Below are 17,284 nucleotides of genomic sequence, written 5' to 3'. Positions count from 1 at the left end.
CTCGGGTGTCGGAGGCGTCCCGGGACGTCCTCTCTAGTTTAGGTCTCTGCGCCCGAGTGGTATGTGTGAGAACCGTGGAATGAGTGTGTTGGTGTGCCTGTTTTGCCATTCTTTTAAATATAGGGCGGTTCGTTAGGATAGGTAGCTTACTTTCTGATACGCCTGTGTTTAATTATAAGTAGGAAGGGCCGGGCAGGTTGGCACAGTCTCTGGTCGCGTGTCCCCTTTTCGCGTGTCCAACCTGTTTCAGGAAATCTAATTTGAAAAATCGACAGTGAAATTGGTACAAATTGAGCATGCCATTTGTTTCTGGTTTTACTCTTTGATTTTTCGAATTTAGTATCGCGGTCGCGGTCGTGGATAGGTCGCGAGTAGGTCCCGAAACGAACGTTTATGTAGGTATTGCTCGAGCACGCACATGCGAACGGACAACGATCGCTACGATCGATGGTCGTCCATGTGTATTGAGGTCAGCTTTCGTGGTTTACCTTTTCATTTCACTTTCATATGTTAGTTTTTGGTTTGCGATTAGAAAGACTCGAGCTAGATGTAAATTTCAGCGGGCATTGCGCTCGAAGAAAGAAGAGGCTAGAAGCCGAAGAGGCCCGGCAAACTGCCACGAAGAGGGTCACAACAAATGGTTTCTCATCCTCTGGATCATTTAAATGATTCCAGAGCATGGGAACTCATTCTCGTTACTACTACTTTGTCACTATGCTCTTTCAGTATTTGTAGTTGTATTTTTGTTTTTTGTTTTTTTCCCCCATGATCGTTTATCATCGGTTTGGGCAAATCGCGAGTTTTCTTGTTAGTGTTGCGAGAAATCGATTACGGGTTGAATTAGAATTGCGTAATAGTTTCGCGCCTGTTTATTAGCGTTGCGTTAAATTGGTTACGGTTTAAACTAGAGTTTCGAAGAAATGATAATCGTGTTTGCTTCAGAGTTGCGAGTTACGATACCGCAATTTAATAATTTTGACTGTGAATTTTTATAGCTGTTTTAGAGTTATACATAATAAAATTTATCTTGATCCTATTGTTTCAAATTAGATTATAGAGTTATTGCTTTTAATTAATTTTAAAGTGTTGAAATATTTGAAGTAGTTTTTCGTTCATATAGCTTTTGTATTGTTAATAATAATTTTCATTGAATTTGGTTAGAGTTAGTATTACGATATTATTTCATCGCGATTTCTTAGTGTTACTTTTACCCTCAGTGTTGCGATGTTGTTCCATCGCGATTAGTTTTTTTTCTTAGCGTTGCGATAACGAATGATCGCGTTTCTTGAAGTAGCGTTGCGTTTACAAAATGCCCAAATTCTTCCACTCGATTCGTGGGAGGCCTCGTGTTCCTACTCCTGGATCATCTGACGCAGCTACAAAAGCTGTACAGAGGTGGTCATTTATCAGCAACCTCCAGCATGGTTGCACTGGACGCCTCGTAAATAGTGTTGCGCACTTTTAAACATGAGTGCACAGATTAATAGCGTTGCGTATTTATTTCCGGGGATTTTAATGACGAAGAACTCTGATTTTGAAAATTTCCCATTTCATAATTTGTAGTACTAAAGTATTAGTGTTGCGATACAAATTACGGTTGATCGGGTTCACGTAGATTTGACAATAGCCCTTCTGGCTATCGTATTGAGTATGAAATGTTCTTTCAGTAGCCCTTCTGGCTACCATATCGCGATTTTATTTTTCAGTGGCTCTTCTGGCTATTGTTTTAGATTTTCTTTGTCAGTAACCTTTTTGCGTTATGTTACAGGGAGAAATCAGCTGCAGAAAATGTACAGAGATGCGCACACCAAACGTTTAGAAAGATGGAATATGAATCAAAGAAAATGATTCAGGAGAAAATATTGTTACAAGGATATGATCCAATTGCAAATAATACTTATATTTTACAGATTTTACCAATATTTTTCAGTTTCTTAGATCTGTTTCAGATACAAATCGTAGAATCAATCGAACAAGACTTCATACAACATATGGAAATACAACAGATTGTGAAATCATCGAGAGAAGACTTCATACATCACTTCAATAGATGTTTGTGTAGACGTACGTATCCATTGGATTAATGAAAAATAAATAATTTGTAGTTTTGACATATTTTGTAACTATTTTGTAAGCGTATGGAAAATATTTCATCCGATTTTGTATATTTTTCGTACAAAAATATGTTAGAATGTCTAGGAGTAATTACTTCTTGTATATACAATGATTGTATCTGCAAACGAGAGGGTTTGTTCTTTCTTCTTCTGTTTAGTTTCTCTCGTATCATATCGAATTTTTGATAAAATTTGTTTGCGCTGATAGATTCTTCGATATTTTATTAATGACTTTAGAATTTTAATTTACTGCATGAAGAAAACCATCGTAATACCTTAAAACGTGGATAGACCGCTTCCATATAACTGTGATACGTAGTAGAATGATTTTGGTTAGCTTCACATTTCGGTATTGAAAATTTTACTGTACTGTAATGGATTTGAGAAATCATATTTCTGGCGCATTCGCTTGATCAGCTTCGATCGTTTTGCTTGATGTAGGTCTTGAATTCATCGTTGTTTAAGCATAGAGTGCGCTAAAAAACTTATTACAAATCACTAAAAAAATTGTTTTTTCATTAATTTCTATGATTTTTTAAGAGGATGATGTTAATACTCAGTTGTTAATCATTAAAATTTAGTTTTCCTTTAATGAATTTTGAACGTGAAATTTGGTAATTGTAATTTAATTTTATAGTGGTGCAACTTATTGCGGCTTTGACAAGTAGTTCGCGGATGTTTATTCATCAAAGGAAGTTTTTTAAAATTAGAGAACAATCTAAAGTGAAATGCTAGTTATGATATTTATTTGCATTCATAATAATATGAATAATGCATAAATATCCGGAAATTATTAATAAAATGTTTCTAACAGATTATATGTTATAATTATCGTAAATGAAGTTGAGAAGTCCATGTTTCTCACATTACATATTAATAAATAAAATTTGTTCTTTATAAATATAGCAATAGTTTATTAATTTCATTCATAGTTAAATTTTTACGGTTCGTTAGTTACAGTTTATTAAGATAATTAATAAAATCTAAACACGATATTAGAACGATATTTTATACAATATTTTCTGTTCCTAAGACATTAAGCTTCAGACGTGTTAAATTTTTGTCTATTAACATAAAACGAATAAAATAGAGAAAGGATAGATTAAAGGATTTTCATAACTAGAAGAAAAATTACAAAAAAAATTGATACATTTCGATACAGGTTGTGTTAGAGGAATATATCGATATTAGTGTTTAATCCTCATTTCGCAAATTATGGAAGGAAATGTATTCCATTATACATACGTGTTTCAGTTTATTTATTAAATTATTGTTTGACACAGGTTATCGTGTATGTCGTACAGTGAGAGTTGTGTGTATGGGCAATAGTACCTATCTATAATATAGTAGTAGAATTAAAGTTAATCCATTTAAATACAAGTGCGACACGCGCAATCAAAGATGCGTAAGGAGAGAGAGAGAGAGAGAGAGAGAGAGAGAGAAAGAGAGAGAGAGAAAGAGAGAGAGAGAGAAAGTTAAATCTACGTCTCGCGTTTTTATTTAATTTCTTTTACTTTTTTCCTCATTTATTTATTTATGTATATATTTATAATATATCCACTCCTTACGCTTCGTGATGCTGACATAACAAATACAAGGAAGATATAACGAATCGTTGTTGATTTTCTCTCGCGTGTATATATTATATATATGTATGTATGTGTAATATATTTTCATTTTTTTTGGTTATTTAATCCATTTGTTCGAATAGCGACGATGTTGTGCATTTTAAAATGATTGCTTGTTCATTAATGTTTTTGCTTTTCTGGATCTTTGCGTTTGTTTATTTTGTTGCGACGGGTACGGCGTTTCGTTGGCCAAGTGTTTCGAATTTACGACGGGTCGTTAGACATTGTCGTTAAGCAATTAAATATGATGGCACCGTTTTTCGCTTTTGCTCTTATTTTTCGCTGCTCCTTGCGATGTTTACGGTACGGCCCGTTGGAAACTCTTCTCGGCCCTTTCAACTTACGATGATATATCGAGGCTCTTCCTTTTCTTCGTCGTTTGCTCGTTGTACCTGTATACAGTCACGAAACAATAATTGCTTCAAGTTTTATTTTATTTTCGTAATCACGTACCTAGGACGCCGTATATTTGAAAGAATGAAAACTTAAAAATAATTCACTCCTTAACGCTATTTCTAAAGTAAAAGAAACGAGATAGTCGAAGTAATCATATTGTTATTTTTTTATTTTCGCTTGAAATCAAATTGGTTCAAACTTACACATAATTTCTTGATTGAATACATACGTTTTTAATGACGACGAGGTGGCGTTCGAAGTGGTAAAGGATGGGGTGTCGATGGCGATGGCGCTTTTACAGGTCAGACCTCGTCTCCTGGACGAGGTATACCTGAGAACCGGGCACGGTGGAGGTGGTAACGAAGCTGCGATGTTTTGCGCGGATTAGAGACAAGTTGCTCTCGGCAGTGTCAGCTCGGTCTTCAGCAGCCTCCAATTCTCGTTGGAACCGGCGAACCCTGGTCACACTCTGCTGTGACATGCCCTCCTGCTCTTGCAGTTGCCTCTTGTAGATGCTCACTTTCTGGCTCGCTTTATCCAACGATTCTTGCAACAACGTGATGTTCTTCGCGTCTTCCTCTACTTGGATCATCACTTCCTTGATATTGCGCTCCTTCTTGCGGAGGATCTTTACGGTCTCGGCGTGTCGGCGTTTCTCTTCGTCAAGTTCCAGCTCCAAGTCGCGGATCTATCAGGAGAATTTGTACAAAATTAGAATTGGACGTTTATGGATTTGTGTCTCACATTATTTGGTTATTTTGCGAAATACATGTGAATTTTTTAATGTTATTTCAAAAATTCGATGTCTTTTAACGTTAGTTATTCGATCAACGCTGTTAGAAATTGTATAAAAAGATTGAGGATAATTTAGATAAATTTGCTTAGAAATATTTTTGGCAAAAGAAGTAGTAAAAAAATTTCGACTCACCCTAGCTTCGAGTTTACTGATAATGCGCTTGCCACCGACGATGGCGTTGGCCTCCACTTCCTCCAGTCTCACAGACAAGTTCTTCACTTCAATTTCAAGAGACTTCTTGATAGACTCGATCTTAACAATACGTTCTTGTTCCTCGTGCAGGATTTCGACGGTGTGCTTCAATTCATTTTGTACCCGTTGGTATCTCTCATCGCTCACTCTCAACTCCTTTGTCACTTCTTCGTAGTCTCCGGCCAGAGTAGCCAGTTCTTGCTCGAGTTTCGCTTTCGATGAAGTAAGATTCACACTGATGGTGGTCAACTCGTTGATGCGACTAACCGACTCCTCGTATTGCTGTTCGACGCTTCTCTTTGCACGGAGGGCCTTTGAAAATATTGTTATTTATGTTATTTATCATTGTACCGAGAGCAGTCATCTGGTTAGGTTACTGTAGAACAAAGACAGATAATTTAAAATCAAAGTATCAAACAAAATATGCAGTCAATTTCCTTTTGATCTTTTCCTCCATTTTTGAAAAACTCTATTATACTTTGATTAACTTTCTTTTCCATATTGTAATTGTTGTTATAAGTATCGAATTGTTAATATTATTTCGATTAATGTACCTCAATTTTTTAAATAATACATTAAATTCAGAAATAGATATAATGGCAAAGAAATCAAAATTTTATGTCACTGCCTGGTATATTTCAAGTTAGCATTCAGCATTACCGCCTGGAGTATTTTTAGCCTGTCTCAAAATCAATTGGTTCAAGCTATCGAATGGAAAAACCCGCCATTTCGTTCACCCATTCTATCTATGTTTTGTTTATTCAGTTGTTATTAGTAAGGATAAAAGTATCAAAATGACGAAACGTGGAAAATTTCTTTAGAATAGAATGCATAGTAAAGGAATACCTAAAAACTTTGAAGCTAAATCTAATTAAAATTTAAATTCACTACGACTTAGAACTTCTATTTTATCGCAAGATCTTAAGACTTAATTTGATATTAATTTCTATGAGATAAATTGGACAATACTTACAGATTCGTAATTGCCGCGTACTTCTTCGAGCTCGGCTGTTAATGATTGTAGGCGTCGTTGACTGATACCCAGTTGGTCTAGGGTTACCTGTAGTTGACGTTGAACTTCGTCGTAGTGGGCTTGGAGTTCCTACATAATAACACAGCATTTAGAACATACAATTACTTGCCAAACAGCTATCAATCTCTCTCAATACATCAACTACCACCTGTCACCCATATCTGAACGATGAATAACTTTCCGTAAGGCTGTCATCATCTACAGATGGGTGACAGTCCTGTGTATCGAATCAGAAATAATTTCATTGGTATATTCAGTGCTAAGAATTAACCTCTCTGGCAAAAATTCAAAACTAAATTAAAAAGGGACATGAAAATATTCAATTAAAAATATACACGTGACATTGAATCGCTTGAACAAAAGTCATTAGAATATTTTTATAAAGCAATGATTACGTCAGTCGCGGCAGAAAGTGACGAAGAACTAGTTATGCGTTAAATTATGCGCTGTTGATGACAATCTATTTTTTTTTTTTTTTTTTTTTTGTAATTTTTTATCGTGCCTCGTCGTACTTGACCAAGAAAATCTGAAATATATATTCGATCAACGCGTCGACAAAAATACATATTCTACTTACGGTCAATGTGAGCGATTGCTTCTTGATGGTCTTCTGTAAGTCGATGTTGTTCTTGTTGGCAACATCCAAGGACAGTTCCAGCTCGGTGATCTGGACTTGCAGCTTCTTCTTTACGCGTTGCACCTCGGTCTTCAACTTTGTCTCCGCCTCGACCACGCGGGCGTTCAGCTGCTCGATCTCGATACTGGTCTGTTTGCTAATTTATTTCATTTTGTGTGAACATACGACCACCCCTTACAATCGTTTTATAGGGTTTCAAACCAGATTATTGTTTCCAGGTGATAACAGCAAGAATTTTGGATCCATGCCTTTCTGTCATTGCTACCACGTTTGCGAGAGAATCGCACCATTCACCGAAGGTTAACGCATTTAGAAATATCTGACATTTTACCAGCAATATATTTAGTAGCGCAATGAGTATTAGATTACCGGGGGTGTTTTGAAACACATTGGTTGGGGATTCTTTGTGCTTTTGTCTATTTCGATGCAGCGTTAGTTTGGATGTTACGATGCAATAGTTAGCTTGGCAATGGATGCGTTGATTTCAGAAGCATTACCATTTGTATTATCACAAGTGGAAAGTGTATTTATGTAACAAGGAAGATGCGCGTAATTTATTTCAATGTTCCAACGTTTCGCTCGACGCTTTAGAGAAAAATGATGATTAATTTCATTTGATGTCAAAGATGTTCGTAGCTACCTTAAAATTTAAATGAAAATTGAATGTCAAGTAGAAACAAAGAATCGAAGTCTAAAAAATAAAAAATATTTGATGATTGAGACATTTAGAGAAAGATGATCATTATCTTATGTAAGAGTGAACCTCGTTGTGAGAATCCGTTGATGTTCTAAAATTTCAATAAACAAATTTTTAGGAATGAAAAAAAAAATAAACCAAAATTTCATTTAAATCGATACATTTTCGTTTAATCTGCGTCTACAAGCTCCGAGGATTAAACGACAGTATAATTACTTCCCATTTATCGTTTATTCTCTTCATTGTTTCGTGTCACATTAGTCTTACCCACACAATTAACTAATCTACTAGAATTTCCATCCTTTTTAAGCGGGCCTGATTCCCAGGCATCCGTACAATCGTCTCGGTCTGGTCGGGTGTCGATACCTCTTGTCCAGGAAGTAATTGCTCGACTTCTCCTCGTATCCTTTCAGCTCCCTGCTCAGGCTGTTCAACGGCGCGGTCAGATCATCCTCGTCCAAATACCTCGTCTTCTCTTCCAAGATCCTCAGCCGATCTCTGCTGTCCAGCAAATAATTTGCTGACGCAGTTTCCTTCTTCCGAATATCAGCCAATTCTTGACTTCTGTTCAGCTTCTTCAGCGATTCCGCTGTTAGATGGAAACCGATCGCTCTGGCTGATTTACCACGCAGACTTTGCCCTTGATTGAGCTTCTCTTCTATCTCGGCTATGGTCTGCACGTCTCTCAACGATCGCATATTGATGTTGGCCATTTCACGCTCTCTTGCGGATTTCACGCGTGCACTCTCCACGAGCAGGAGCAAGTTTGACGGAGGTTTGATTTCCTCTGGTTTTCGCGGGAATATTTCTCTGGTCACGTGACTAGCCTCAGAGACTTTCGAGAAGCTGAAGTTGGACCGATTCGCTATCTTCGGGAAGGCAAAGGCAGCAAGTCAGTCCCTGTGTTTGCTGTGCTGGCTGTTTCCGATCGTTACATTCGATTGACCGCGATTAACCGCGACGATCGCGAGAAATAGGAAATTATAGTGAAACGGAGAGCGAAAGCGACTTGCGAGTAGTGGTTTTCGCGAACAAGCGACCTTTTCCTACGATCGTTCCCTGCCCGTCTGAGGGCAATCACGGCTCGGCCTAAACTTAGCAACGACGGTCCAGAATTCGAAAGTGACCGAGCACACTCTCGATCGACTCTTTCTAGAGACTCGAGAACGACTGCCAATCGGAGCGGAGTGCTGGCTTCCCGGCCCCGGGACACACGAAACGCGAGATGGATTTTTTAATGTACGCGCCGCGAGACTTGGCACCCTTGAGAGTTGCGTCCCGACTCGTTTCGTGGCTTCCACACTAATCCACCGAACGGTTCGAATGGCTGCCAGATATTACCACTTCCGCGATATATTTTTATTTTCTGTCAAAGTAGTAGATATCGGCTCTCTATAGTGTAATAACGGAGGCAAAAGTTGGACGATATTAATAACAATGAGAAATTTGGGAATTACCTGCTTTCTATCGCGCAGCTAGATTTTATTTTACGTCGAAGATTTTCTGCCAGTGGCTCGCCGTGACCGTGTTAAATTAAGATTCGGTGATAGTGGGGCGGCAACAAGGCGTCACAGGCTCGAGTTATTGGATCGGATTGTAGAATAGATACTTTCGGAAATAGTATAATCGGCGCCGTTACATGTTTATTCGCGTTTCAAAATGTAACAATGAATCTACGGTTCTTTTAAATGTTTACTGTTATTTGAGGAACGTCTTCAATTGTTCGTACAAGTGACGCCATATTTTCAAAAGGGTATAAAATCGTAATAAAAAAGCAAATTTTTATATTTTAAATAATAGTTTGAAAAAAGGACGTTGGAAAATAATTGATATAGAAATGGCCATTACCAAAGAAATGGATTATATCTATTTTATCTTATAGAAACAAGCAAGTAATAGATTTTAATTTAACTTGTATATTTAGAATACTATCTAAATAATAACACGGTTGTTCAAGAATATAGTGCCAATTGTTCGATTTGACTATGTTGCATTGTTTAAAAATTTAAAATACATAAAATATAGCGATTTAATGTGTTTAAATTTTAAAATATCCCAAAATATTCGCCATATTTTTGCTAATTCTAAATTATCTTTTCCCCCTAAATTCAACTCTCATTGCTTAAGAAATGACCTAATATATGTACATTTTATTATATTAAAATATATATATATATTTTTTTTTATATGTTTTATATATATATTTTAATGTTTCCAAAGAATCGCGATCCAAAATCTTAACTCTTGAAACAAGACCTAAATCAACTTTCACCCCACGTCCATCACCTCCAAGTCGAATTCTCAAACTCGAGACCCATTCGCCAAAATTACAAGCCCCACCCGAGTCACCAAATCGATGCCCAGCGACCGTGACATTCCTCCCAAGAGGAATTCGAAACGCACGTTTGATTGACAGAGGTCTGGTCAAAAGACAGGAGCAGCCTCGTTAGGCATTCGACGGCGTGTAAAGCATCGTCCACGTCGAAGCAGCCCCTTCCGTGGCGCCAAATTTAGCGAACGAAAAGGTCAACCAGTCACGAAGGCGCCTAACCGCGTGAATTGACCGCTTTTCCACGCTCGAGCCGGCTCGACTTTCACTCTCCGATCTCGTCTCGTACCTTGAAGTGGGACAGATGATCCCTGGCCTCGTCCTCCGCGTCGATTGCCCGACTGATCAGTTCGCGTCTCGGGTATGTCTCTACAGGCCTGTTCTCCCATAAAGCTCTACCATCCGACCAGGGTAATTGCGATCTGTGGCTTCGATAATCGCTTGATAACGAGAAATTTCGACCTTGGCGATCGATATACTCCGGCATCGGTTGATAGAAATTGACTCCGTAACTGTAGTCCTTGTCGTAAATGTAGGTTGGCCAGTGTTTCCACCTTGGCTTCGTGGATACGTACGTTAGCGGCGTGGGACCTTGCATTTTCGTTCGTCTTTCGGTTCCTTGGGTTCCTCCAAGTTTTTCGATTCACTCGGCAATTCCTTTTTGGAAAATTGAGGAATTTGTTGCACGTTCTCGACTACTTTTAACGAGTCTTTTGGAACTTTAGTTCTCTTTATTTGCCTCGATTCTCAACAAATTCTCTTCGTTGAAACGATTCGAAATTTTCCAAATCTATGTTAAAAATTTATCCTAGATTCCTCCTGCTCTCTTGTCTTTATTATTATTAATCCTGTCTTTCTTATAATTATTACACCGTACGATGACGCAAATGTCAATCTTCGCTGGGAGATATCGACCACCGACAACTTGTTTCCTCAAAACGTTTATTTTGAGTATTTTTGTGGGTATTGTTAATGTTTCATCCAACATCTACCTTGAATAGAAAGGGTTGCATTCATGGAGTTAAACGTGTTAGATACAGGATTTCGTTTTTACGGGAAACTTCCTGATTTCCTACTCACGGATTTTTCATTGTCGAACAACCGGAGGTGACACTTGCTACGAAACGGTCGAGAAAAATTGGGCCGGTCAAGTGCGCTGGTATCTTTTGTAGCTTTTTCTTACGATTGCCACATTGGGAACGACCAATCAGCACCTCCCGAATAATAATTAGATCGTGACTGAACGGTGTTGAACGACGTTTATTAATAGTCGTATTGCGCACTGTTTATGCATCATCCTCAATTAATGACCCACAATGATATTGTTTATACCATTGTAGAACTGATACAATTGATATTCTTTAAAGTTTCGTTAAAAACCGTTGATATTAATGACGTATATATTAATATCGTTTCTTTGAAGGCATAAATATATATTTTTCCAGTTTATGTCATGTTCCACGTAAACAAATTTTGACTATGAAGTGTTACTTTATAGTTGTGATTTTTTTAAGCAGACTCTTCACTTTCTGAAAAGATGTTTTTCAAAAACTAGATATTATGCGTTTACACAACATAATATGTAGTTGTCTTTTTCAATAAATATTCTAATTCTTCTATGATTAAAACGACAAAGTATATTACAACAAGATATTCAGTGTCGTAAAATTCTAGAAAATTTTCAATAGTTCTCCTCTTTTTTTAATTCAGTATTTTCTAAATATTCTTTAATCGTTTTCCCCATTTTTAAATTTATACTTCGTAAGAAATATATTTCCTTCTTCGTAGCACGTGTTTTTTAAAAATTACATTCACAGTGATATAATCAATATATATATATATATATATATATATATATATATATATATATCTTTAGGCAAGAAGAAAAATGATTTCCTCATTCGTAATACGTGCTTCTAAACTATATTCATACATAGTTAGATCATCAATATTTCGACCATCTGGCATGCAATATCGATACCGATGACACTCGAGCCAAGAAGAAGTTACGTTCGATTCACGTTCGATGATTATTCACATTTGGCAATCCATGATTTTGTACTTTTGTACAAATGTATGTGACTTTTGATTGTACTTTTTGTATTTACATTCTCGTTAGATTTTTTTTTTAATAAGTAGATAATTAAATTACAATTATTTCTTCGAATGTCTGAGGAAGCCGTCGTGGGTTTTTTCGATGATAAAATTAGTCAAATCTTCAAATAGTTGATCTACCAAGAGGTTATACCGAAAATAAAGTCGATTACATCACGGTCAAGTAGATAAAAATTCATACTTCCTGTTTTTCTTGATATTTTTCTTCTTTTAAATGTGTTTTAAAAGCACACTGAGTTACGAATTTTCTATAATTCACTTGCTCGAATAAATGTGTGTGTGAATACGATACAAATCATACAATGTTATTGTATTTTTTGATTGCAATGAAGTTAATTTTTTTAATTGGAAAAAATTATTTAATTTGTAGAATTAGCCTTTTATTATTATACGTAGGATATATTTTCTAATTTTATATTTAGTGACCACACAGATATAACCCACAAGCACTTTTAGAATTCTTTGTCAGAGATGTTGTAAAATATTGATTTATCAACTTCAGAGAATATTCGATTTCATCGAATAGAAATAGCCGCCTTCTGACTGCCTATTCATCTAAGTCTTGGTTCAACTATCTCCGCGTTTTGCAATTATAAATGTTTCACTTGAATCGATTGCTCTTTTGACAGAAAAGACAGAAGGTATTGTATATAACTCTACGTACATGACAGAAAAGCGAAGGTACATAAAACACATTGTACCACAGTTTCAATATTTTCAAATAAAGTTGCCAATTAAATTTAGAATAAATGTATATTGTTACTAGCGAATAATACATACATCACCTGGAAACTATTCACTGTCAGTCGCGCATTTGCAAATAGTATTATCGTGGAACTAACAACAGTATTAGTACAAAGAAACTGTAAATTACTGATGTTAAGTTGTAACACGCAATTCGAACCGATAATTTGAAGAAAAGCACAGCAAGCACAATTTTCTTACTTACCGAATGATCTCGATTTCTTCATCCTTCTCAGTTAGGCGGCGTTCGTAGTCATGACGAAGCTGGGTCAATTCAGAGGACAGTCTCTGAGCGCGCTGTTCTTCAATCTTGCGTCCCTGTCATCAATTTTCTTTTACAGTAGATTCTATATTTTGAACTTTGCAGTTTCTTTTTTATGATTGAGTAACATTGTAATAGTATCCAGTAATCTTTACTAATCTTCCATTAGTCTGTACTTTTCGATAAAATTCAAGTACTGATGAGAATCAATCAGTTATAATCAATGATGCATATTTTAAAAAATTTGAGAATTTCGAAATACTGAAATAAATACGCTGCCACTTACTGCTTCAGCTTCTTTATAGGCGGCAGCAAGTTCCTCACGTTCGTTCTCCAATCGGCGAAGTTCAAGTTCCAGTTCGTGAAGTCTGCGATTCATATCAGACAGCTGGTTCTTGGCGTCGTTCAAATCATCTAAAAAAATAATTGATATAAAATTATTCCTACATTTCAAAGATAAACAATTAATATGTACATTCCTCCGGATAAAAGAAATTTCAATCTTCAAATCGACTCGCAGATTGTAAATCATAATGACTTTATTTCATCTTACACACTATACTTTGCGCGATAAAGGCTGGAACTTTAAGTTAGATTGAAATTTTCAAAATTAAAATCTAAATTCAGATTGTCATAATTTTCACAAATAAATAAAAACACTAATGGTCAATAACTTTTGTACTTTTGTACTTTTGTACATTTCTTAAGAGATATCTACTCTGAGATAATGTTCGTCATTTTCATCAAATTATTGTATTCTTTCGTACGTTTAATGAAAATAGTATCGATCAGTTAAGTTGAAGTTTCGTGAAATTGCTCACCTCCCAGTTTCTTGTTTTCACGAGCCAATTGATCTTTCAGCTCGCGTGTCTTGTCGAGTTCGGCATTAGTACGCTGGAGTTCCTGCTGTTTGTTACGGAGATCACGTTGACTTTGTTCATACAAAGCCACGCTTTCATCCAAACGAGCCTTGAGTTCCAGATTGATCTTCTCCAGGTGGTCCACGCGTTTTTGCAATTCGCGAGCTGTTCCATTGGCCTTAAAAGAGTTTATCAATTCATCAATATATTACGTTGGAAATTAAAGTTTCGCGCAGGTTGAAAATTGTAAACTCTTACCGAATCAATTATATTATTCCATAGTTGGTAGACACAAACAAATTAAAAATTCATCAAAAATTTTAATCGTAACTTAATATTTGCCTTTGGGTTATATTTTCGTGGAGTTATATTTAATGTCTAATTTAATTTAATTTATTCAAACATACGGGAGTTAATAAATGTATTCGATAACTTTTGAAAAGTAAACTTTGTAGAAGTAACACTTGCAAGTTTCCAAGAAATGTCTTAAATAACAATAAAAATTCTTAAAACCGTACCTTCTCCAAGTCGATGATCAGCACCTCTACTTCAGATTGGAGGCGGGATTTCTGCTTCTCGAGATTGTTGATCTTCACGAGCAGAGTTTCAATTTGCTCTTCTTGTTCCTGAATGCGAGCTCCGTACTTGCGACGCAATTCTTCCACCTGTAAAATTCCAAATGTGGCTCAAAGATTGAAACTGACAGACATTCTACGTAACAGTTATATACGGTGCTTACTTATCAATTAAAAAGTAATTTATGTATGAACTGATTGAGAAACTAAGCGATTTCAGATGAAGTACATTTCTACGTATGTAAAAATAAAGTATAAAACGAATCGTATTCAAGATAATTTGTTATTAAAAATAAAAACATTGGAAGACCAATGTCAAAAAGGCGGCAATTCTATGAATCATTGTTTTTTTCTTCCTAATTACCTCTTCGGCACGAGCGTTAGCTTCGGTTTCATACTTCGATCTCCAAACTTGCACCTCGCCATTCGCCTTGACCAATTGGCGTTCGATGTCCAAACGAGCCTCCGATTCTTCTTCCAACTGAATGCGAACGGATTCCAATTCCGATTCCACCTGTTGACAGTTTCGTTACATAGTAAGTTTTGCGTAAATAAATGCAATTTGCGTGTGTTAATATTATAAAAAATGAAAGAGACGCGTACCTGATGTAAGGAAGCTTCGACCAATGAACGACGACGATCCTCATCCTCGAGACGACGGCGAGCATCTTCCAGTTGACCTACCAGTTGCGTTTTCAAGTAGACAACATTCTCGATGTTGACCTACGATAAAACAAATTGTTCTGAAAATCGATGCCGCAATAAAATGTTGGAGTTTGTTGCAACTATTCTTCAAAAGTTTGGAAAAATTCTTTTCTGTTCGTCGATATAAAAAAGATAATATATGATAAATAAATGTAGATACGACAAATGCTAGACGTGAGATTATTTACCTTCAAGTCTTGCACTTCTTTCGTTAACTCGATATTTTCCTGTGAGATTCTAGTTTTATGATTGGTGATGTCGATGATGGTACGATTCAGTTCTTCAATCTTCACGTTAAGCTCGGCCACGTGCACCTCGAGTTTCTCCACGGTCTTTATCGACAGCACCTTCTCTTTGGTGACACTATCGAGCTGAGCGAGAAGTTCGTATACCTCCTGTTGAAACTTTGATTTTTCCTTGTCAGCTCTGAAAATATTGTCAGTCAGAATCATATAGCAGAGTCCTAGATGAGTTTCCGATAGAGTTCATTTTATTTTTTTCTAGTTGTGGATACGAATGGTATTTCTAAGTTGAAGCATTTGATAATACATTTCGAATCGAGCAAAGTAACATTTTAGTTTTTACTTTATTGTTTGAACTTTAAATCACAAAAATTTTAACGATATAATATTGTATTATATTACTATTATAATATTTGATTTATGGATATTTAATTAATGTAAAAATAACGTAGACAGAGGCTATTTAGAGCCTTAAATTATTCAATTTACGTTTGTACTTTATTTTTTTAACTTAAAAATTAGCAACGTGATTTTATTTCTTTTTTTTTTTTTTACTATTTTTCTGTTTCTACATCTTTCACTAATGACTACTTTCTGACTATTCTTACGAATCCATAAAGAATGCGAACGAAATTTCATAGAATATCATCGTTAATCATTATACATCGTATAACAGTGCCAACGAAAACAGCAGTTGGAATCTTTCCCTCCAAAAACAACATCTTGCAAAATTGTTTCAGCGAACAGAGTGAAACGAATGTTTCGTCCATTTATCTAAATCATCAAACATTGGTTATTTCTAGATCGTCGTTAATCCTAAAGAAAAATGATTAACCTTTTTAAGTTTACTAATCCGGAAATCAGGAAATGTGTTTTGTATGTGTCGTTTTCTCCAAACAAAAAAGAACAAGAAGTTGATATTATTTTTTATAAATAGAATTATGAGTTGTACGTAAAATATTTGAAGGTATAAAATATTCGAAGAAACTATCCAAAGGACTCTTTTGTAATTATGTGTTTATAACACATGTGTAACATATGAAATAATCAAGTGAACTATCCTTAATTGGGAATAATAATTTTCTTTGAAATTACCATCTACATTTACCAATAAATTAATATACTATGTTCAAAAAATTTCATACTCACCCAATATTAAAAATTCTCAGTAACGTTCCATTACAATAATAAATTTTCAAGCCCAAAATCAGCTAAAACTTCTAAACTAATAAAGTATAAATTCTGTTTAAACCAAATACTTTTACATGCATGACGAAGGGGATAAATTTTAGATATTAAATCGAACCTCACCGTAAAACAAATATGCGATACCGTTCAACCGTTTATTTAAATATTCGATTTACGAATGAGAAACCTCCTCGATTGAACCTTCCTTCCTCTTTTAATCTTTCGAAATCGAACTTTTGAACTATCTTGCTCCTCCCCCTTCCCCTTCGAATTTATCCTAAAAAAATCTCAAGATAGAAGTAAGATACACGAACGGATAAAGTGATAGGGAGGATGGAATTGCTGCGATATCGGTGGTCCACCTACACGTAACACAGAGAGGGTATAAGGTGTCGGCCGATTCTGTGGATAGTGGGGATTCGGGCCGGTCGCCTGTACTAATATGGCGCGGCAACGTAGGGTTGTGGATTGCCGCGCGACTCGCACGGTTAAAAATAGTCATAAGCCGAGTGGCTGCTGTGCGAGCAAAGCGTCTCGCGGGGGGAACCAGCAGAATAAAAACGTATAAGAGCAGTAGGAAGGGATGTGAAGCAGGAGAGAGAAGGAGGGATAGAAAGTCGTAAAGGGGAGAGTTGCGAAAGTTGGGTGGATAAAAAAGCGGAGGATGAACGCGGAGGGAAATAAGGAAACTTGCGAATTTTTTTTTTTTTTTTTTTTTTTTTACCGATTCGTTGAATTCTGACTTCTCGAATTTTTATCGTTTAACGCGTT

At 36.1% G+C, this 17,284-nt stretch overlaps 2 protein-coding genes across 3 annotated transcripts in view; both read right to left on the bottom strand.

Moving 5' to 3' along the window:
* Positions 1 to 3,356: 3,356 nt before the first annotated feature.
* LOC122529986 (paramyosin, long form-like) overlaps positions 3,357 to 17,284 on the bottom strand; it is a 21,920-nt gene continuing 7,992 nt past the window's right edge. Inside the window, exons 5-16 of one of the 2 annotated variants that reach the window (XR_006306891.1) lie at positions 15,272 to 15,509; positions 14,982 to 15,101; positions 14,743 to 14,892; positions 14,322 to 14,468; positions 13,765 to 13,981; positions 13,230 to 13,357; positions 12,887 to 12,999; positions 6,737 to 6,932; positions 6,100 to 6,228; positions 5,067 to 5,438; positions 4,368 to 4,826; positions 3,357 to 4,134 (exon numbers count right to left, since the gene is read on the bottom strand). Coding sequence is in view for 1 of the 2 variants with exons in the window: in XM_043656646.1 (XP_043512581.1) it covers positions 4,434 to 4,826; positions 5,067 to 5,438; positions 6,100 to 6,228; positions 6,737 to 6,932; positions 12,887 to 12,999; positions 13,230 to 13,357; positions 13,765 to 13,981; positions 14,322 to 14,468; positions 14,743 to 14,892; positions 14,982 to 15,101; positions 15,272 to 15,509 (2,203 nt within the window). In the remaining variant the exon portion in view is untranslated. Of the gene's footprint in view, positions 4,135 to 4,364; positions 4,827 to 5,066; positions 5,439 to 6,099; positions 6,229 to 6,736; positions 6,933 to 12,886; positions 13,000 to 13,229; positions 13,358 to 13,764; positions 13,982 to 14,321; positions 14,469 to 14,742; positions 14,893 to 14,981; positions 15,102 to 15,271; positions 15,510 to 17,284 lie in introns of those variants that run through there. The other variant, XM_043656646.1, reaches the window with a different exon arrangement.
* LOC122530077 (paramyosin, short form-like) lies at positions 7,637 to 11,053 on the bottom strand. The gene is made up of 3 exons (XM_043656763.1): positions 10,903 to 11,053; positions 10,112 to 10,810; positions 7,637 to 8,362 (listed from the first exon to the last, which is right to left on the bottom strand). Exons 2-3 carry the CDS (start codon positions 10,418 to 10,420, stop codon positions 7,799 to 7,801), a joined length of 873 nt encoding a protein of 290 aa, XP_043512698.1. The 5' UTR covers positions 10,421 to 10,810; positions 10,903 to 11,053; the 3' UTR covers positions 7,637 to 7,798.

This window comes from Frieseomelitta varia, unplaced genomic scaffold (assembly GCF_011392965.1).
Source record: "Frieseomelitta varia isolate USP_RPSP 00005682 unplaced genomic scaffold, Fvar_1.2 scaffold_1006, whole genome shotgun sequence".
Lineage (NCBI taxonomy): Eukaryota > Metazoa > Arthropoda > Insecta > Hymenoptera > Apidae > Frieseomelitta > Frieseomelitta varia.
This window is presented reverse-complemented; position numbering and strand designations above follow the sequence as displayed.

What these genes read in the sequence shown, in the direction of transcription:
- LOC122530077 (XM_043656763.1), bottom strand. Translation starts at nt 10,420, where the DNA reads ATGCAAGGTCCCACGCCGCTAACGTACGTATCCACGAAGCCAAGGTGG. An exon ending in ATCATCTGTCCCACTTCAAG is followed by an intron (nt 8,363 to 10,111) that starts GTACGAGACGAG and finishes GCCTTCCCGAAG; the next exon opens with ATAGCGAATCGGTCCAACTT.